Source organism: Rhamphochromis sp. 'chilingali' (genome assembly GCF_963969265.1).
Source record: "Rhamphochromis sp. 'chilingali' genome assembly, chromosome: 1".
NCBI lineage: Eukaryota > Metazoa > Chordata > Actinopteri > Cichliformes > Cichlidae > Rhamphochromis > Rhamphochromis sp. 'chilingali'.
In genome coordinates, this window is record NC_137929.1 from 66692084 (window position 1) to 66713932 (window position 21849).

The 21849-nt window shown below is 43.7% G+C and overlaps 1 protein-coding gene across 1 annotated transcript in view; it reads right to left on the reverse strand.

The window, feature by feature from the left end:
• Nucleotides 1-5853: 5853 nt before the first annotated feature.
• The window catches only part of LOC308409813 (uncharacterized protein), a gene marked incomplete at its 3' end in the record, with an annotated part of 31480 nt that continues 15484 nt past the window's right edge, over nt 5854-21849 (reverse strand). Inside the window, exons 4-8 of the mRNA XM_080902813.1 lie at nt 21715-21822; nt 16207-16533; nt 14460-14591; nt 14265-14351; nt 5854-5945 (exon numbers count right to left, since the gene is read on the reverse strand). Coding sequence (XP_080758939.1) covers nt 5854-5945; nt 14265-14351; nt 14460-14591; nt 16207-16533; nt 21715-21822 — 746 coding nt within the window. The remainder of the gene's footprint in view (nt 5946-14264; nt 14352-14459; nt 14592-16206; nt 16534-21714; nt 21823-21849) is intronic.

The window sequence follows — 21849 nt, forward strand, 5'->3', positions numbered from 1 at the left end:
TTTTTCGTTTTTATGGGCCGATGATTTTTTTTTCCTGGTAACAGTATAAACAATGAAATAACTCAGTTGTTTGGTGGCTATCGGAGCTTCCACAGGTTCAGTAACATTAGCAAGTGGTGGAGGCCAGCAGGTGGATGAGAGAAAGGGGAGGCAGGAGAAGGAGAGACCCGAGGCGGCCGCCGGTCCAAGAATCAGGTGAACTGAACTTCAGGTAAGAAGTTATGACCTGCAGTCTATCCGGGTCAGATATAAACCAAGTTTAGCTGGAGTTTATTTTCGCTGTGCTGACTTTTTACAGTCAGTTACAATAACTCGTACTGCTACTAGCTAGCATGATGGAGTTTCTATACAGCTGGGTGGTGCTATGATGTTACTGATAGTGAACTTTATTTTATTCACAAGGTTAATTATTGGAGTTGCCAACCGTCCCCTCTGAGTTTTTAGCCCTAAAAAACAGAATCGTCTCGTGTTCAGAGAAAATATTACGCGTTTCGTATTGAAGTGAAACGAAATGCAGTTTGTCTTCAGCTACAATGAAAAAGACACAAAGCTGGATTTATTCTGTGTTTGCTGCACAGCTGCCTCTTCTTCTCCCCCCCTCCCTCTCCTGTTTCTACTTCAATCATGAAACTGATCAATGATCAGCTGATCGGCTTTTCTCTCTTGTTTGTTTATCGCCCACTTTGTGCCACAAAGAGGAAACCAGCAGATGTCGCGTTAAACAGCAGCACGTTTTAAGCTTGATCAGCTGTTGTTATTTAATATTAATTTCTAGTATCAGCTGATGTTTGCTGGAGCCACAGCTGTAAAGCTGCTGGTCAGGATGTCGGTTTGGATATGTGGTGAGAGGGAAACATGAAGATGAAACCAGGAGATGTCCTTACTGAATCATCAGAGCTGAACAGGTGATGGAGAAACAGGTTTACCTTTTAGGTGACATGAAGGAGTTGAAGGGAAGTTATGAACTGTTTCTGAGAGACAAATAACACCAGGATCCTTTTTTAGGTAGCTGACAGCTGGTAACTGTGCAGGGGCGGGTCTAGCAAAGTGTTGCCAGGGGGCCAGGTAGGGCATTAACAGGGAGAGGAGGGCACAAAGAAATACTTTTCTTTCTTATTCTCATTTAAAATGTCTCGCTTTTATTAAATAATTATCTGAATCTTACAACCAAAGTTTTTATCTGATGTAAAATGTATAGAAATCATACATATACCAACAAGACTGTACATCACTGTCACAACAGTGTCTGTTTTCATTCAAAGGTTTTATGGCTTTTCCTATAATACCTGGGGGGCCGGTCTCTAGTCAAAATGCCCGGGCCTATTTTTTGTCCCAGTCCAGCCCTGGTTTGTATACAGAAGTCCAAAGAACACAAGAGAGAAACCAGGAGCACATGAGGGAGGATCACAAGGAAGTGGGAACATCAGCTTTGACAGAGAACAAAGGAAAAATCTGTGAGTCACTAACAGTGTGTTGGGCAGCTGAAGTTTCACCAGGTTTGTGTTCAGCAGTAGAAATGCTCATGGGGAGTGACTGTGGGTTAAGAACACAGTGGGTCTAAACACTTTTGTTGCTCTGAGGCTGCAGTGACAGTTGATGTGTGGACACATGGAGGTTTGTAATGTCTATTATACTCCCTAAAGGAAGTGCCCCACCTATTGTAATGGTTCAGCCCAGATAATGTTAGCTGGGGTAGTTCAGCTCTTAGTTTTATCATCATCACATGTTCTTTATCCGTCTCCACAGCAGCACAAACTAACAGTTTGTAGCCTCAGTATCTGAATTATTTCTCACATGTTATCTCACCATGTAAACCACAGCAGCCACTGGGGACATTTACACACTTCTTCTTACAACCAGCAGATCTTACAAACACAGTTTATTAGAAAACATGTTTTACCTTTGACTGGTACATAAATATGAACATTTCACAGGTTAATGCTGGGAACACGAGACCGAACACCATCACAGACTTTTGATGTGATATTAACAGAAACAGGCTCTTTGTAAAAAAGTTCATCTGGATTTGAACAGAGTTTCATACGTCGGGAATATCAGGCTGAAGTTTTCTGTATTTAAGCGTTAACATGTATGAAAGCAGTCTGATGGTTTTTAAAGAAAGTGTCTCGTGTAGAGCTGCAACGATTCATCGAGTGATTCCAATAATTCGATTATAAAATTCTTTGCTTCCATGTTTCACAGACCTCCAATAGAAACGTGTTCATGAGCAGCGTGTGAATAAAAGTCTGAGCACATTAAGCCCACACAGCCTCCAGTGTTAAACACAAACACTGATAACAGCAGCAGTGATGATGATGTCACAGTTTAACGTGGAGGCGGAGCCTGTTTACACACTGAAATAATGGATAGCTGCAGGCCTGGTCTCGTGTGTGAGAAGCTGTAAATCAAATATCTTCTACCTGCAAAACTCCTTCAGTTTTATTTCTACAGCAGCAAATGACAACAACAGTCACCTGCAGGAGTTTCTACTGTAAAGTAAAGACTCGACAACAACAGAGAAACTCCACCAATCAGACCACCCCCCTATGAGAACGGTGACGGTGGATCATCCTCGTGTTCTTACAGCGTGGTTACAGCGTGGCTATGAAATCTCCACCATGTTAAAGAGTTTTTGGACACTCGATGGGAAACTGCCCGCTCAGGCCCAGCAGTTTGCTTCAATGACCTGGAGAAGAAGCAGGAAATCCTCCAAGGTTTCCAACATGTTTCAGTCCTGCAAATGTGCAATACTACCTGCTGCATTATGAGCTTCAGTGATGAGCACAGCAGTGGACTCAGTGAGTGTTTCCATCACATCCAGGCCCAGAAGACTTGGAGGAAATGAAGATTTTGTTCTTCCACTTATTTCCTGTCATATTCTGCACTTCTTACTTCTTTCAGCTGCCCATGAAATAATGAAACTTTCTGCAAGAAAGACAATAAAGATCAGTTTGATGGTCAACATGAAGTTTGTTTTTGTTTGACAGCATCAGCTGTTGCATCAAGTAAGGAGTCAAAGGCAGCAAAGAGCTGTTTGTGTTTGTGGATCACTGCGGCTTTATTCACGTGTCCTCTCTACAGAAGCTCACTGGCTGCTGGGAGGACCCGGACATTTCCCTCTGGGTTGTTCGGCTCTGTTGGAACTTTGAGGAAGAATAAATGTGATAAAAGCTGGTCTCTAATAACTCTCTCTGTCATGTTCAGTATATGTGTGCGTGCTGTGATTGGTGTTTTCCCTGTGAGTGTTTGATGTGACACCTGGAGCTTTAGCTCACCTTGAAAACACAGGTTATGTTTGTGGTAGCGTGTGTGTGCGTGTCGTTCTGTGTGTGAACACGACAGCTCGAATAGTTGTGAATGAACTCTGATCAAACTTTGTAGGGGTGTAGAGCGGGCTCATGTTAAACATCTGTTCACATCTGGCTCACATCCACCCAAGTCTTCAAGGTCGACTTCATGATTTATTGATGGAAACTGAGAAAAGCCTCAAACTTAGAAAGCAGGATTGGAACAAGTGTGCTGTGGATCATCAACATGTAGAAAGGAGCACATGAAGATATCAGCTCACATCTGACCTCTGACCTCACTTCAAGGTCAACAGATGGATCTGAAGGTCAAAGTGATAATAATGCTCTTTAGAGCCATTTTGGAGCTCTGAGCTCTTTTTCAAGGTCAAATGAGGTCAAACTTCCATCAAATGTCTCGTGTTTCAAACTCTGTTTATAATTCTACTGTCTGTGTTTCTAATGGAACATTTACTTTATTAAACAATGAGATAGTGACATGTTCTACATCCACATCAATCACAACCATAGGAAATGTCACATAGATGTGCTTGTGTTGTGTCCATGATGATGTTAACAAACAAACTGTGACAGAGCCTCAGACGTGATGAAGACGCTGAATCAGCAGAAAGAGCAGAGCAGGAAGTAGCAGCATCCACACAGGTGTGTCTCAGGTGAGTCCTGCTCCCACACTAAACACATCCACATCATATTAGCATGTGCTAACATGTGCTTCTGCTTTATTTCAGTCTGACATGTTTTCAGTCAACATGTCTGCTGTGTGTCTCTCAGCACTTGCACTAAATCTTCCCGTGTGTCTGTGATACTGCGTGATGCTGACAGACTGTAACGTCAGTGAGTCTGTGAGCATCTCTGTCACCTACAGCTTCCCTGTGGAGCTCATTTCAAATGCTCAGGTTTACACTCAGGAACAGGAAATGCTGCGTCTGCAGTTTGTCTCCTTCAAACTAAAGCGTCTCAGACACGAGCAGCACGTGAGCACAAAGATGTTTGTGGTCACGTGGTGGGCACGAGGAGCTCTCAGTGAGTTTGGAGCTGAAACATCTTTGACTCCCAGAGTGTGAAAGTGAAACAAGCAAACGTGGATATTTAGGAGCCTCAGACGGTGTGATGATGATCATGAACCCAGGAAACAAAGAGAGAAAAGAACAGATTGGAGATCAGAGCTGAACACACACTTTTTTAAAAGCATGCAGGAGCCGTGAGGACGAGCACGGATTCATTCATTCATATCTGCACTGTGATCTGAACTCTCTCTCTTTCTAATCTCATGTCTGAAGGTGAGAAGGACACGCCTCCCTGACAGAAAAGCTTCTTTTGTTTCTTCTTTTTATTTGAGATGTTTTTGGGACGACAGCTGAACGACTGCAGGTAAGTTGTGTTAGCGCTACTTTAGCATCTAGCTAGCCCTGCTGAAGAGCAGCGAGCATAAAGGGAGGAACGTTTTTGAAGTGTCAGCTAATTTCAAATGCAGCGTTTCTATCAGCTCAACAAACATCAGCAAACACACAAACTGTTTGTGTGCAGTTTGTCTCACAGTGTGTTGCAGCCAAAGGTCCAGCTGCTGTATTTCACAGGGAGAGAAAGAAAGAAAAGAAAAGCTGCTGTAGGAGAGGAACCCAAGCTTTGGCATCGCTCTGAAAACTATCGCTGATCCTTTTACTCGCTGGCTTTCAAATCAAAGCTGGAATGAAATTTGTGGCGTTTGCAGGATCGAATCAATCACACAGGATCAGGAGAGAAGACAGCAGAGCAGCTGATTTTACACCTGAAGATAAAACTGTAATGTTAGAAACATGAAGATATTACACACACAATACAGACTGCAGCTCAGACAGCTGCTGGAGACAGGTGTGTGTGTGTGTGTGTGTGTGTGTGTGTCCCCTCCTCAGGGTTCAGCAGGATAAAGAGAGTCACTCATTGTAGCTGTCAATCTGTCAGCTTTAGCTCAGGAAACGTTTGTGTCTCAGTGTTACGACCCGGCTTGAAATGACCGTAACAAGAGTGGGGTGTCCCGTGACTTGAGATTTAAATGAAGCTATTTCATTACTGTATTTCTACACAATGCAAATGTGCTCATAGACGAGTTGGTGCTCCGTGTTTGAGGCTTTAAAGTACTGTAACTCCTTTATTCCACACAGACAGCTTCAGCATTTGTTCTGCTTTCTCTGCTTTTATTTGAATGTGACAGAAAAACACGACTAGAATTTACACAAACGTGTTTACAGGCTGACTTTAATGTGTTTCTGCACATGCTTGTCCTCTGGTCATGTGATCATGTGGTTTGTAGGACGCTCCTCTTCCTCAGAGGATCCACCTGTGCTTCCTCTCCTCTCTCCTCCACCTGTTACAGTGAGGGAACGTCCTCCATGATGGAGGAGCTGCTGGAAAGTGCTGAGAGTTTCCTCCAGAGTGAGACCTCTGTCACAGTTCAGAGGATCTACGGCAGCAGAGACCTTCATGGACACTAAAAGTCTCAAACACACAACAACAACATCACACTGACTCCACTCTGACATCACTGATCAATAATCAAAGAACACACAGATCAAACTGATTGATCAGCCATCAGAGGAGTCGGATCAATGGAGCTGCTTCTGTTCCTGATGTCCCCTGTTTGATCCTGGACCTGAACTCTCCCTGCAGAGGAGACACAAGACAGTCAGAGACACACACACACACACACACACAGACACACACACACACACAGACACACACACACACACACACACAGACACACACAGACACACACACACACACACACACAGACACACACACACACACACACACACACACACACACACAGACACACACACACACACACACGCACGCACGCACGCACACACACACACAGACACACACACACACACACACACACAGACACACACACACACGCACGCACGCGCACACACACACACGCACACACACGCACGCACGCACGCACACACACGCACACGCACGCACACACACGCGCACGCACGCACACACGCGCATGCGCACGCACGCACACACGCGCACACGCGCACGCGCACGCACGCACGCACGCACACACACACAAACAAACCTTTAACTTTGAGCTGCACGTATTTCCATCTCATGATCTTCCTGCTAGAGACTCTACACCTGTATCTCCCACTGTCTCTCTCTGTGGGCTGTTTCAGGGTCAGACTGAGGTCTCCAGTTTTCAGCAGGTCTTCATTCATCTTCGTTCGGTCTCTGTAAACCTGGTGCTGTTCTTCATGCTGGTCAGAGCCGTTCTTATACAGGTGGACCATGTTGTATTCAGGTACATAGCGTTCCCACTCCACTTTAGCATCTTCAGGCAAGTTTTGTGTGGTGTTGAAGGGTAGCTGGACAGACTCCGCCCCCTCCTCCACCTCCACCTGACACACTGAGAGGACAACAAACACAACATGAGCTGTACAAAGTGTGATTGGTGTTCAGAGCAGCATCATGTGACTCTTGTTCTGCACTAAATGAAGCGATGGAGTGGCGCCTCCTTCAGGCAGAGAAACAGCTCATGGAGAGAAATAATTATTAGAGCAAAAACAAGAGTGGAGCTGCAAATAAGGCCGAGAGGAACGCTGCAGAAAACTGTTCATGTGTGAATTCATCACTTCATAGATTTCTTTGAGCACTAAAATCAGAGCTGCTTCTATTTCTAATATGACAGCTGTACATTAGAGCTGCAACACTTTAAATGTGAGCCATAAAAACATGATACTCTACAAGTGCATTCAGCTCTGACACTGTCACATCATGAAGGAGACGTGGAAATCACTTTGTTACACAAATCAAAGTCAAATCAATTCTATTGATGGAATATTGTGTGATCAATAGACTGATCAGTTTCTAATCTGTCATCGATCAGCTGGAAATCCAGCATGTCAACCAGACAGGCAGCAGATTAGGACCAAACACAAACACAGTGAGACTTTTTCTTCACAGCAGTTGCAGGTAAACTGCAGCAACAATGCGACTCAGACAGTTTCTCTGTAACTGCAGGGCTTCCTGCGCTGCTGTTAGTCAGACACGGATCAACAGGTTGTGGATAGAAAGCAGATTCCTTCAGCAGAGGATCCATATCACACGTGAAGCATGTCGTCGGGAAACAATCAGTGAAAATGGGACACTTTGAGCCTCAAACTCTGAACATGACCTGCTGCAGACCAGCTGATGTGTTCAGTTACCATGGTGAGGAATTTCACAATAAAGGAGGCGTGCGCTCTGTCTTTTCCCGGCCCGACGCTCTGGGACATTTTAGACACTTCAAATGCTCCCCTATTAAGGTGGATGAAGGGTGTAGTTTGGAGGTGCTGCTTGTTAAAGTGTGAAACAGCTCCTATCTGTGCAGGTATCTCCGCCCTCCTAAGACTCCATCAGAGTTGGAGCTGAACTCTCAGATGTTTCCTGCTCCATGGTTCTTATGTGTGATCACATGATCTGAGCTGCTGATTTTAAGATCCATGTTGATGATCTTACTGACTCATTTGAGTTCCTCAGTACAGTAAATTCATTGGTTTCAAACAGCGTGTTGTTGGCCTACATATAACTGTGGGCTTCAGTATGAACTCCAGGCTTTGAGCTGATGTGTTTCTCTCTGATCATTGATGGATTCTGTTTGAGATCATTTTTCCAAGTGATCAGGCAAAAGCAGCTGTGTCAGTACGCTGACGCTCTTTTCATGAGGAAGCAGGAGAAACATGTTCATCAGTGTTTCTACCACCACTGGTGTTCCTCCTCCCTCACACACACAAACACTCTGAATGATCTGAACCTCCTTTGTACATCCACTTTAGATTCAACTGCACCTTTAAGATCAGGACTAAACGTGGTGCTCGCTCGCTGCCCTGGATCCACAAAGACATTCACAGTCTGAAAAGACAATGCCGGAGGGCAGAAAGGAGACGGAAGAAGGTGAATCTTCAGCTGCGTCATCAAGAAATGAAAGCATGAACGACTGCTTTCAATGAACAGGTGAAGGAGGCGAGGGCCGGCTATTTCTCTCCGTTAATTCATTCTAATAAGTACAGCCCAGAGCTCTTTGGAGCTCTTTGGAGCTCAGTGGAGCGTCTTTGAAATCCTGCAAGTTTTCATCAGATTACGGCATCGAGTGAGGAACGTCTTCACTTTCTAAACTTTCTGAAGGATCAAATGAATGAGAGGAAATCCAAAACAGCAGCTCCTGATTCTTTTCTTGATGTCCCCGACCCCAGCCACCATATCTGATCTTCTTTTGTGCCAGTCTCTGTGGAGGAGCTTTGAAGGACTGTGGCACAACTGAAACGCTCATCAAGCTGTGTAGATATGATTCCTCCAAAGTTCCTGAGTGAAGTTTGGGATGTCCCTGCCCCTCGGCTGCTTCCAATAATGAACACTCGTCTGTCCTCTGGCTGTGTCCCAGAATACTTAAAGACAGCCTGTGTGCAAGCACTCATCAAAGATCCAGCCTCCATCCTTCTGACTACAACAATCACAGCTCAAAGTTTCCTTTTAGAGCAGAACTTTTGGAGAACACTGTCTGTCTGAAGCTTCTTGAAGCGTCACGTCCATGCTAGAACTCCACTTTGACTCTGACTGTGGATCCTGCTGAAGCTTCTCCAAATAGTGGAGAAATGAAGACAAGATCAGCAGAGCCAGCTCAACAATGTCTGCAGGTGCTAACAGGTCAATCTTTGAGACGCTGAATGTTCCCAGTTTGCTGCTGTGAAACTAGAAGTGATGACTATTATTGTAACAGCACTGCAGCTGGAACTGCTGACGGGGCTGGAGATGAACTGGATTCTGATTTCAGGGACAGTTTTGGCTTTCAGTCGTCATCAAAACACTTTGTTTCATTCATGTTGCTCTGAAGCTTTCCTTTCTTCTCATTGACGTGTTCTGAACCAATCACAGCCCTTTCCTTTACAGCGCTCTGCTTTCACCCCTCCCTGAAAGCCCAAATTCACTCAGTTTAGTTCAGCTGGAGCCGAGATGACACAGAGAGCCTTTGGTCCATGAGATCTATCTAGGAGACATCAGTAACATCAGCTTTGTGTCAGCCGTCCTGTAGAACGCTTCCATACAGCTGCTTCTGTCTCTGAGTATCTCTCAGCTTCAGCTGGGACTCCACCCAGGTGTTGGTTGGTTGTTGGCACAGAGCTGCTGCAGTGACTCACAGCTGCTTTCATCCAGTTTAGATTCAATGGTGACTTTAAGCGTGTTTCATGTATGAAAGCCAATAAAGACAGAATGAGTGGTCAGAGGTGTCATAATGATATTCATGGTCAGATTTACTAACAGTTACAAAGCTGCTGTCTGAATTTACTAAAGAGCTGCAGGTCAGTCTGGGACTGAAACACGAGGAGCAAACTGGTGCCATGCTGCAGTCACAAACATGAGCTGATGGCTGATCTACCAGCAACGTGCTGCTTTCTATACAAACATGCAGCCAATCATGACTCTGTCAGAGCAGCCAATCAGAGGAAAGCAGCAGATGAGGGCGTGTGAGGCAGAGAGTGATGGAGCCACCAGAATAATCCACAGTAAGCTCAGGTTTCACTGATGAGTTTCTCTGTGGAAACAGATGAATGAGAGGAGGCTGAAGGAGGATCAATATGTTTGTGATATCAGGGAGAACTCTGCTGATAGAAGCTGCTGGGACTGTGTGAGGTCCTGAGGACTGAGACTCAGGTGGAGCTCAGGATTTATCAGAGGAGAGCTGCATGATTACAAACTGAACTGTGAGGATCAGCTGACTGTACATGAACATGATTCAGCATCAGATCTGATCACTTACACACTCTGATAACATCTCCCCCTCTCTGTGCAAATACATCAACACTGCTAGAAGCAACAAGCACATCAGGATCAATCACATTCTGATTGCTGTTTGTGTTACATTGAGAACAATCTGCAGTAAAGTGTGCGTCACACACCTGATTTATTCCAACACTTTCCTTTGAAAGTGAAACAAACACATATGAAATAATCCAGCCACAGAAACTGTCCACAGCTTTCAGTCTCCACATTTGAAGCTCTGCAGGAAACCCTGACAGCAGCTTTTTAGCTCCAAAGCAGGTTTAGCTCTGGTGCAGAGTGTTGGTGACTCTGCCCGTGGACACAGTTATTTCTGCAGGTGACCTTGTTACAGGTGCATTTGGAGGAGACTCAAAGCTTTGTGGCAGGGAGTTTACTGCAGACTGCAGCATGTTTAATAGCAAGCATGATGTGAGCCTGATGTGGCTGATAGCTGCTTCTAGCAGTCTTCATGTATGTGGAATGAGAGGGGAGATGTTATCAGGACCAGTTGCTGATTGGACGTCTCAAAGCTGTGAGCGCAGCGCTGAAACTTTGTCCTGTAGCTCTTCACTCAGTCCTCACCCTGAGTGTTTAGAGCCCAGCCCCACATATTCCTGCTCCTCAGGAATTCTGGGATTTGGAGGAAACACAGCTAAACTGACCTGAAGCTAAGGGGGAGGAGCCACAATACAAGCTGCATCCAGCCAATGGGTGCACTGTTGAGCCATGGATGTGCAGAGGGTCACATGTTTAGTCCCATTTGTAGAAATGTGTCCATAATGAAGACAAATGCAGTCACACAGCTCTGCAACAGCACAAATCACTTTGATGGAGTTTGTTTGTGCTGCTCTCAGATCTGTACAACACTGACATGTGTGTCAACATGCTGCAGACTCACAAAGATGTGCCGTGTTAGCTTCATGTGTCCATCTGACACTATATTATAGTGACTTGAAGAAATCCCTGCAGCATCAATGCAGAACAAACAGAGGCCACGTGTGGCACAGTTCCTGTAACGGGATGAATCCGTGGATGTGTCGGGATCTGACGCTGAATCATGTTGCTGTTCTTTTCCACATGGTGCAGGTCAGCTGTTCCACACAGATGTCAGCTTTCTAGAAGAGTTAGTCTGGAATAAAGCAGCTCTCCTCTGGACCAATCCTGCCTCCAGCTGAGCCGTCACACACACACAGTCCCAGCAGTTTGTAGCACAGCAGTGATGCTTCTATCAGAAACATGCTGCTTCTCCTTCATCCTCCTCTCATTGATCTGAATCAGCTGTTTTCACAGAGAAACGCTGCACAAATCCTTCACTCCACTATTTCTGTCAGCAGAGGACTCGCTCTATCATGGCTGCTGCTCCTTTTTCACTCATTTGTGCTTTGAATCCAATCTGTTTCTCATCATCACCATGAACAGGCTGCTCATCAATCAGCACATTAGCTGTAGATCAGCTGCACACTGATGAAGATGCTCAGACAGACGGGCTGGGCACACAGAGGACTTTATGATCTGTTCTTCAATTCAGTCCAACATGGATCATTTCTGCTCACAGTCCAATCATCTCTGGAAACTTGTGCTTCCATGGCACAGCTGGGCTACTTCAACAAATAGCGCTACACCTCTGGTTGTCAGCTTCACCATCGCTCTCCCCGTGGCTACAGTACAAGTGAGCTGACACATCCATCAGTGGAGGCTGTGGGCCAGTAAGGAGCAGCAGCTGCCTGCAACATGGGCTTTACATTGAAAACAGCCACAAGTCTGGGCCTAACCACGCCTTTGGACTTCTTCTTCATTCCAATGAGATTTACATTTCAGGGAGTTCCCCTGGAAAAAGAGCCATTTTGAAAGCTGTTTGCTGACTTCATCAATAATCTGCTTCAGTCATCCAGATGAGAATCCTGAGAATGGAGCAGCCCTGATAGCAGCTCATAGGATCACAGTGTTTTTCATTCAGCTGGTTGATTTCACAGGTTAGGAGGTGAACAATCTAACTGTGCTCCTCCTTCCACCTTTGGACCACTCATTTAGTGACAGCCAGGATGTGACAATCAGCTGTGACACAGGAAAACATGAGGTGGGAAACTCTGGAGAAGATCTGCTTTTCTCTACAGGGAGGCTCGCACATCTAATCTGCTCACCATCACTCAACTCACTTCAACAACATGCTGACTCAGTCATTTCTGCACGTTTCCTCATGTTACAGCCCTGACTTCAGTTCAGCTGAGGAGGAGATGAGGGAGGAGAGAGCAGTGGTGGAGGAGGCAGATAAGGAAGAAGAGGAGGAGAAGATCCAAAGAGGAGGCAGGGGGAGAGGCTCAGGAACAGTTAGATCAGAGACTTTGAGCCATCATGGACTCCCACTCCTTCCATCCAGCCCTGTGTGGATCAGCAGCTCCAAAATGTCTGCTCACTCATGTTCTTCCTGTCTGTGCTCTTCTTTCATTTCACTCATTATATATGAGCTGCTCCTAAATCACACTGGATATGGATTTTCTGTCCATCCACACTAATTCTCTTCATCCTCACCTGATTGTTTGGATGATCTTTGACAGCACATTGAAAATCCTCACAGTGACTTCTATTGCCACACTGACTGGACACATACAAAGTTGAAGGCTTCATGTGTTTGGCACAAATAATACTTTGGTAGGTCTGAGTTGTGTTTTGAACCATCTCTCAGGACCAAAGTCTTTTTGCTTCCTTCAAAAAGAGCTGAAGGCTTTTTACCTCACAGTTTGTCCTTTGATATTATTGGATGATGGACTGTGGGAAACACAAATGTGCACTTCTTAATGGCTCATATGTGCTGTGAAAGAGCTCTTTGTGATCTTGAAGCTTTTCAATAGTTTTTCTTTGGCTGTTTGTAAAGTTTTCTGTGTGAACTCTCAGGAATCTGGAGCAGTCTAATAGAAGTCTACTGGGGTACAGAGGGAGGAGCTTCTGTCAGACTCTTTCTGATGAGGAACTGAAGCCGCTCTCATGGTCTCATCAAATCATCAGACTCTGCTGAGAACAACAGTCATGTGACCTCTCAGAACAAACAGCCTGTTAGTTTCCTGCTGCCTCCATCACTCACTTTCATTCACTCTCAATCACACCAACATGTTAAAGCAGCGCTATAGCTCACCTGGCTGAGCAGGTGGGCTGAAGGCGGGGCTTACTACAGGTGCCTGTGTGTCCCTCACTCTCTCCCCACTTTCCTGTCTACTCTCTGCACCTATATAATAAAGGCAAACATGCCTCCAATAGAAACCTTTGCAAACACAAAGTCCCACAGCAGCCCCGTGTTCTCCGGCTAAAATGAGAGTTTTTGTCAGTGGAGTCTGGTGGCTTTAACCACACAAACATTACAGCTGCGCTCAAATATCACAAAGAGCTGTGACAGCAGAGAAACACATGACCATCCTCCAAATATCATCTAGAAATAGAAATGTGTCCACTGTGGGACGTGTGAGGCTGACATTAATATGTCTTAAAGTGGGAGATGAAGAAATGACTCCAGGGCCCAAATCATGGAGACAAACATCAATCCACACTTCACTTTGTTTCCTGTCTCTAAAGTGGGAATATTTCAGCGTGATGAACAAACGGCCTCCAACAAATGAAGCTGATTTCCTTTTCCTGTCTTTTCTCCAGCGGCCTCAGCTTCTTCCTCTTTCCCCTGTCTTCTTCTGCAGACGCTCCTCTGTAGCTTCAAGCTGTTTCTCTTTACAAGGAGAGCTACAAACCTTTGCATCCAGCCACAAACACCCCATGGGCTCCTCTGGATCGTCACACTCAGCATTTTCACAATAAAAGCCTCGTATTTATGGCTGCTCCACCCTGACATGTGACAACATCCAAATGACTGGATCAAAGTGTTTGAATGATCTCAGCAGCTTTAAAACTATTGATATTTATACATTTACATTGATTTGGACTAAACTAACAAAACTATTGATTTGATCCAAACTCACATCATGCCAGAGGCTTTTATTTTGAAGGTAGGATCATTTTAATGCTCTTCTTAGTTCATTTAAACACACAGTTGCTCCGCCTGACATTTTTGGCTTTTAGATCAAAACATCAAAGAATTTATTTTATTTGAATGAACTGAAAATAGATTCAAACTAAAAGCTTTTAGAGAATAAACTCCTGCATGACCTCTGACCTTTGACCTGTGTCTACAGCACTGACCTCTGACTTTCAGCTCCACCTTTCTCTTCAGCAGGATGTTTCCCTCCCTGCTGTAGACGGTGCAGGTGTAGGTCCTGTTGTCTACATCTGTGGGGTGTTTCAGGGTCAGACTGAGGTCTCCAGTTTTCAGCAGGTCTTCATTCATCTTCGTTCGGTCTCTGTAAGCCTGGTGCTGTTCTTCAGGCTGGTCAGAGCCGTTCTCATACAGGTGGACCTTCCTGTCGTATTTGTCCTTCCACTCCACTTTAGCGTCTTCAGGCAGGTGAAATGTGGTGTTGAAGGGCAGCTGGACAGACTCCACCCCTGAATCCACCTCCACCTGGGGGACTGAGAGGACAACAAAGCACAACATGAGCTTGGATGGAGACATTTGTGTTGACTCTAACAGGCTGAATGCTGCTGCTTCACTGGGAGCTCACTGTTAGATAGAAAGTGGTCAGTGTGAAGAGGAGACGCAGCAGAAAGATGAAGACTGACAGGAAGAAAGCAGTGAACAGACTGTTGGAGCTGCTGTTAGTGGGACAGGACTTTATTCAGTCTCTGAGGACCAGATTTGACTTGATGAAGCAGAGAAACACAGTCTGAGTGCTTCTGTCACACTCACTTCATCACACAGCTCAGTTTGACAACATTTGGAAGAATTTGATAGAAGCCTTCCTTTAGTAAAAGCACCAAGAAAACACCATGAAAACACCTCACTACACACAAAACTGCAGTACTGGCAAATTGTACATAAAGTATGAAAAGTCAAAGTACTTATTGTGCAGAAAAATGTTCCCATCAGTGTCTGTGGATCAATATTACTGCTGCACATGTTTAAGGCTGAGCTCATTTCAAATCCTTTCTATTGTGTTGAATCTGCAGTAATGCATCATATTCTATAAAATCATATGTTTGTAGTGGCTGTCCTGTGAGGACCACGTCTCTCTAAACAAACAGCTGTTAATGAGCTCACAAACACAGGCCTACAGCTGGATTTGAAAAAGTCCATTCAATAGAAAATCAACAGTCACAGCTGGATTCAAAGGCTTGAGCTCTGTGTGACATGGTTACCTGTCAGCATCTACAGGGGGATTCAAATATGAAGGAAACATGAAGGTGGTGCATTAGAAAAACTGCTGCTTTCAAGCAGAGCAACAAACTGTTTGAACTGATCCAACTTTATTAACACAGACAAAGATTTGTGCATCAGCTGCTGTTTGCTGCTATAGATATAATCCAGCTGATGTGGAGAACTACATGTGACACTGTGATGCAGCCATGAATCTGACTGATTTCTTTCCATTTTCAAAGGTTGATGCATCAGTTAAAGTCCTTAAAAGGCTCAGAAATAAAGAGAAAGGTTGGTTAAAGCAAAGAGAGGCACTGGCAGCATTTAAGACACTAAACAAGAGAAACAGATCAGAGAACATCAGACTGAATAAGTGGAATAAAGTGAAACAGAGAACTAACGCTCCCTAAGAATGGAGCTGTCAGAGGAAGAGAGCAGCAAACTGAAAGTCTCTGTTAGCTGCAGAGCTCTGAAACTTCACACAGCTTTGGATGATAACATGGAGAAAGGATGTGGAGATGTTCACACTTCTGCTAGAAATCATCTTCTAGTTATTGTGACTCAGATATGACTGATTATAGATGAGGACCAAAGAAGGTTTTTACTGAGATTTGAGCTGACGTAGCTTAGCCTGTGTTTTAGCCACATGCTAAACAAACACATGTTCAGAAACTAGAAGATGTTACCTTTCAGATGAAGTCTCACACATGAACTTTGCTCCTACAGTTCATCTGCTGAAGCTTTTACATTTGGGTGGAAATCAAATAAAAACCAAAACAGCCACAAACATCAGACATGCTAACACTGTAACATTATTGGATGGAGCCACTGAGACTGAACCACCATCATGAGTCTGACCTCTGACCTTTGACCTGTATCTACAGCACTGACCTCTGACAGTGAGATTCACTTCTTTCTTCAACAGGATGTTTCCCTCCCTGTTGTAGACGGTGCAGGTGTAGGTGGAGTTGTCTCCATCTGTGGGGTATTTCAGGGTCAGACTGAGGTCTCCAGGTTTCAGTAAGTTTCTCTTCATCTTTGTTCTGTTCTTGTATTTATTGTCCTGTTCTTCAGGCTGGTCAGAGCCGTTCTCATACATGTGGACCTTCCTGTCTTTTCTGTCCTTCCACTCCACTTCAGCATCTTTAGGCAGACAAACTGTGGTTTTGCAGATCAGTTGGACGGACTCCACCCCTGAATCCACCTCCACCTTATAAACTGAGAGGACAATAAAGGACAACATGATGACATCAGCAGCAGCTGTGATGGTCACATGACCTCCCTGTCCCCTCCTTGTCTTCTACAGCTAAATATCCCAGAATACATTTTGTCCAAAACTCAAACGCGGCAATGGTGGATGAGTGCGGCTAAAAACGTTTAAATATTACTCTTTCTGGCGAGAATGTAGCTGTGTAAACTTCAAATATCTGCTCGATTTATCAAGACACCACATATTTGCAAAAGTGCTCCGATGTCTTCAGAGACGTCTGTTACCCACCAGATCCAAAGCAGACCGAGAGGTCGAGGATTAAAACAAAACATTGTACAAGTACAACTACAAGTACAAAACAAGTACAACTCCTCCGGTTTCATATGCAAAACAAATTATTGCACTAGCTTATGCGGTTGCAGTGCTACCGGGATTTAAAAATAATTACGCAAAACATAGCGTGCCTGCTCCGACCGGCTTCAAACAGTTAAGGAGCTGAAGTTGAAAATTAACAAATCTAAAAAAATACACACCTCGGGAAGTTTCATTTGCATTAACGGAACGAAATTGGTTGAAAAAAGAAAAGTGAAGTAGCCACAAATGGCCAGGATAGAGCCCAGAGGGTTAAAGCAGTTATTCAATTCAATTCAATTCAATTTTATTTATATAGCACCAAATCACAACAAAAGTCACCTCAAGGCGCTTCATAGATACAGAGAAAAACCCAACAATCATATGACCCCCTATGAGCAAGCACTTTGGCGACAGTGGGAAGGAAAAACTCCCTTTTAACAGGAAGAAACCTCCGGCAGAACCAGGCTCAGGGAGGGGCGGCCATCTGCTGCGACTGGTTGGGGTGAGAGAAGGAAGACAGGATAAAGACATGCTGTGGAAGAGAGACAGAGGTTAATAACAGATATGATTCAATGCAGAGAGGTCTATTAATACATAGTGAGTGAGAAAGGTGACTGGAAAGGAAAAACTCAATGCGTCATGGGAATCCCCCGGCAGCCTACATCTATTGCAGCATAACTAAGGGAGGATTCAGGGTCACCTGGTCCAGCCCTAACTATATGCTTTAGCAAAAAGGAAAGTTTGAAGCCTAATCTTAAAAGTAGAGATAGTGTCTGTCTCCCGAATCCAAACTGGAAGTTGGTTCCACAGAAGAGGGGCCTGAAAACTGAAGGCTCTCCCTCCCATTCTACTTTTAAATACTCTAGGAACAACAAGTAGGCCTGCAGAGCGAGAGCGAAGCGCTCTAATAGGGTGATATGGTACTACAAGGTCATTAAGATGTGATGGGGCCTGATTATTTAAGACCTTGTATGTGAGGAGCAGGATTTTGAATTCAATTCTGGATTTAACAGGAAGCCAATGAAGGGAAGCCAAAACAGGAGAAATATGCTCTCTCTTTCTAGTCCCTGTCAGGACTCTTGCAGCAGCATTTTGGATTAGCTGAAGGCTTTTCAGTGAGTTTTTTGGACATCCTGATAATAATGAATTACAGTAGTCCAGCCTGGAAGTAATAAATGCATGAACTAGTTTTTCAGCATCACTCTGAGACAGGATATTTCTAATTTTAGAGATGTTGCGCAAATGGAAGAAAGCAGTCTTACATATTTGTTTAATATGTGCGTTGAAGGACATGTCCTGGTCAAAAATGACTCCAAGGTTCCTCACAGCGTTACTGGAGGCCAAGGTAATGCCATCCAGAGTAAGAATCTGGTTAGATACCATATTTCTAAGATTTTCAGGGCCGAGTACAATAACCTCAGTTTTATCTGAATTAAGAAGCAGAAAGTTAGCGGCCATCCAGGTCTTTACGTCTTTAAGACATCCCTGCAGTTTAACTAATTGGTGTGTGTTATCTGGCTTCATGGACAGATAGAGCTGGGTGTCATCTGCATAGCAGTGAAAATGTATGCTATGTCTTCTAATGATGCTGCCTAAGGGAAGCATGTATAATGTAAACAGAATTGGTCCTAGCACTGAACCCTGTGGAACTCCATAATTAACCTCAGTGTGTGAAGAGGACTCTCCATTTACATGCACAAACTGGAGTCTATTAGATAGATATGATACAAACCACTGCAGCACAGTACCTGTAATACCTACAGCATGTTCTAATCGCTCTAATAGGATATTATGGTCAACAGTATCGAATGCTGCGCTAAGGTCTAGCAGGACAAGCACAGAGATGAGTCCACTGTCAGAGGCCATAAGAAGATCATTTGTAACCTTCACTAAAGCTGTTTCTGTGCTGTGCTGAGCTCTGCAACCTGACTGAAACTCTTCAAATAAACCTCTGCAGATGATCTGTTAGCTGTTTGACAACTACTCTTTCAAGGATGTTTGATATGAAAGGAAGGTTGGAGATTGGCCTATAATTAGCTAAGACTGCTGGGTCTAGAGATGGCTTTTTGAGTAAAGGTTTAACTACAGCCAGCTTGAAGGCCTGTGGTACATAGCCGATTATTAGAGATAGGTTGATCATATTTAAGATCAAAGAATTAATTAATGGCAGGACTTCTTTGAGCAGTTTTGTAGGAATGGGGTCTAAAAGACACGTTGATGGTTTGGAGGAAGTAATTATTGAAGTTAACTCAGAAAGATCAATTGGAGAAAAAGAGTCTAACTTAACATCAATGATACTAAGAGTAGCTGTAGATAATATTACATCTGTGGGATGATTATTGGTAATTTTTTCTCTAATGATAAATATTTTATTCGTGAAGAAGTTCATGAAGTCATTACTAGTTAACGTTAAAGGGATGGTTGGCTCAAAAGAGCTCTGACTTTTTGTCAGCCTGGCTACAGTGCTGAAGAGAAACCTGGGGTTGTTCTTATTTTCTTCAATCAGTGATGAATAGTAAGATGTTCTGGCTTTGCGGAGGGCTTTCTTATAAAGTAACAAACTATTTCTCCAGGCTAAATGATGATCCTCTAGATTTGTGACACGCCATTTCCTCTCCAGATTACGAGTCATCTGCTTTAGGGTACGTGTTTGAGAATTATACCACGGAGTCAGGTACTTCTGATTTGAGACCTTAGTTTTCACAGGAGCTACAGTATCCAGAGTCGTACGTAGTGAGGAGGTGAAATTATTAACAAGATAATCGACCTCTGTTGGGGTAGCGTTCAGATAGCTGCTCTGCTCTGTGTTGGTACAGGGCATTGAAGATGAAACAGTGGGTGGATTATATTCTTAAACTTAGTTACAGCACTTTCAGAAAGACATCTACTGTGATAAAGTCTACTCTTCACCGCTGTGTAATCAATTATTGTAAATGTAAATGTTATCAGGAAATGATCAGACAGGAGAGGGTTTTCAGGAAACACTGTTAAATGTTCAGTTTCTATGCCATATGTTAAAACAAGATCTAGAGTGTGATTAAAGTGGTGGGTGGGTTCTTTTACATTTTGAGAGAAGCAAATTGAGTCTAATAACAGATTAAATGCCATGTTGAGGCTGTCAGTTTTAGCATCTACATGGATGTTAAAATCACCCACAATAATTATTTTATCTGAGCTCAGAACTAAATCAGATATAAAGTCTGAGAAATCAGACAGAAACTCTGTGTAAGGCCCAGGTGGACGATAGATTATAACAAGTAAGACTGGTTTCTGAGTTTCACAGCTGGGGTGGACAATGTTAAGCATCAGGCTTTCAAATGAATTAAAAGTCTGTCTTGGTCTTTCATTAATTAACAGGCTGGTGTGAAAAATTGCTGCCACACCGCCCCCTCGGCCTGTGCTTCGAGATTTCTGGTAGTTAGAATGACTCGGGGGTGTTGATTCATTTAAACTAACATAATCATCCTGCTGCAACCAGGTTTCTGTAAGGCAGAGTAAATCAATTTGTTGATCAATTATTAAGTCATGTACTAACAGAGACTTGGAGGAGAGAGACCTAATATTTAATAATCCACATTTCACTGTTTTACTCTTTGGTTCAGATGTGGATACTGTATTGTTCTTTCTTTGTAATTGTTTATGTTTAAGTTGTTTGTTGCTGGTTTTTAGTTTGTTTTTTGTCTGTTTGGAAGCTGACACAGTCTCTATGGAGATGGGTTTTTGGGGGGTAGCAGGAGGAGAGAAACTGCAGAGAGGCGTGACTGCAACTCTGCTTCCTGGTCCCAATTATGACATGGTATGATCAGTCTACTCTTCATTCTATCAGAAACAGTTTTCACAGCTCGTACATTTTCTTTTTACACATATATGTAAGCATTGAGCCAAATTTAGTAATGCCAACATATTAAACGAACAATATTTGTCTCTTATGTATAATACATCTATATATACACTGTCAAAGATACTTGTCTTTGAGTGAAGATTTAACGTGATAGGAAATATAAATAACTGCAACTTGAATCTTTTCTGAAGCTCAGTATTTGACACAGAGATCAAACTCACTGCTGTAATATATCATAATAATCTGACAATACTATAATATTGGCCATATTATATTTACATTACCAAAGTGATATGATTTTAGTCTCATGAACAACATTAGCTAATTGTTATTTACTAGCTATTCTTAAAATGACTGTTCAGTACAGAAATGAAGCCCAACAATCATGTTTTACAGTCCCGTGGTCTCAGCCTCAGATACTCAACTAATCAAAGTGATGTCATGACAAAAATGAATGACCAACAAAACATTTTTTCTCCTTCATTTCTGTCACACAATGCTGTATGAAACATTTCTCACGGTTAGTATCATGGTTGCTAGGCAACCTGAGCAGCGCGACGAAGGCCAGACCGTCCCATTTCACAAGTCTCTCACTTCCGCACTTCTCGTACTTCGTAGTACCTGCCCCATGTAGACCATGACGTACGGGTACTACGAAGCGTGCGGTTGCTGGATTGGGACACAGCTTGTGTCTCAGTTTGTTCCTGATGTGTTCCTGACTCGTTCTTTGGTAACTAGTCTGCAGCGTCCTGTAAAGTGCTGCTGACATGTTGGATGAAGAGCAGAAGAACAGACAGACTGAGCCTCCACAGTCGGCCATGTCTCACACACATCAGCACAGAAACCATGAAGATCTCATGTGTCTGCTCTGAACATCTGAAGCTCTCCACCACATGACTGAGCACAACTCAAGGAGGAACATTTACTGAAGCTGCTGCAACATTTACTGTCAGCACATGTTTCCATGTCAGCTGCTGTAGTAGGAGAGACTCACCTGACATGAAATAGTGCCCGAAATGTAATAAAAGACCTCCAGAAACCACAAGAACCACCAGGAGAACCAGGAGAACAAGGAGAACTATAGTCCAGGATGGAAACTGTTCTGTGGACAAACACAATAAACAGCATG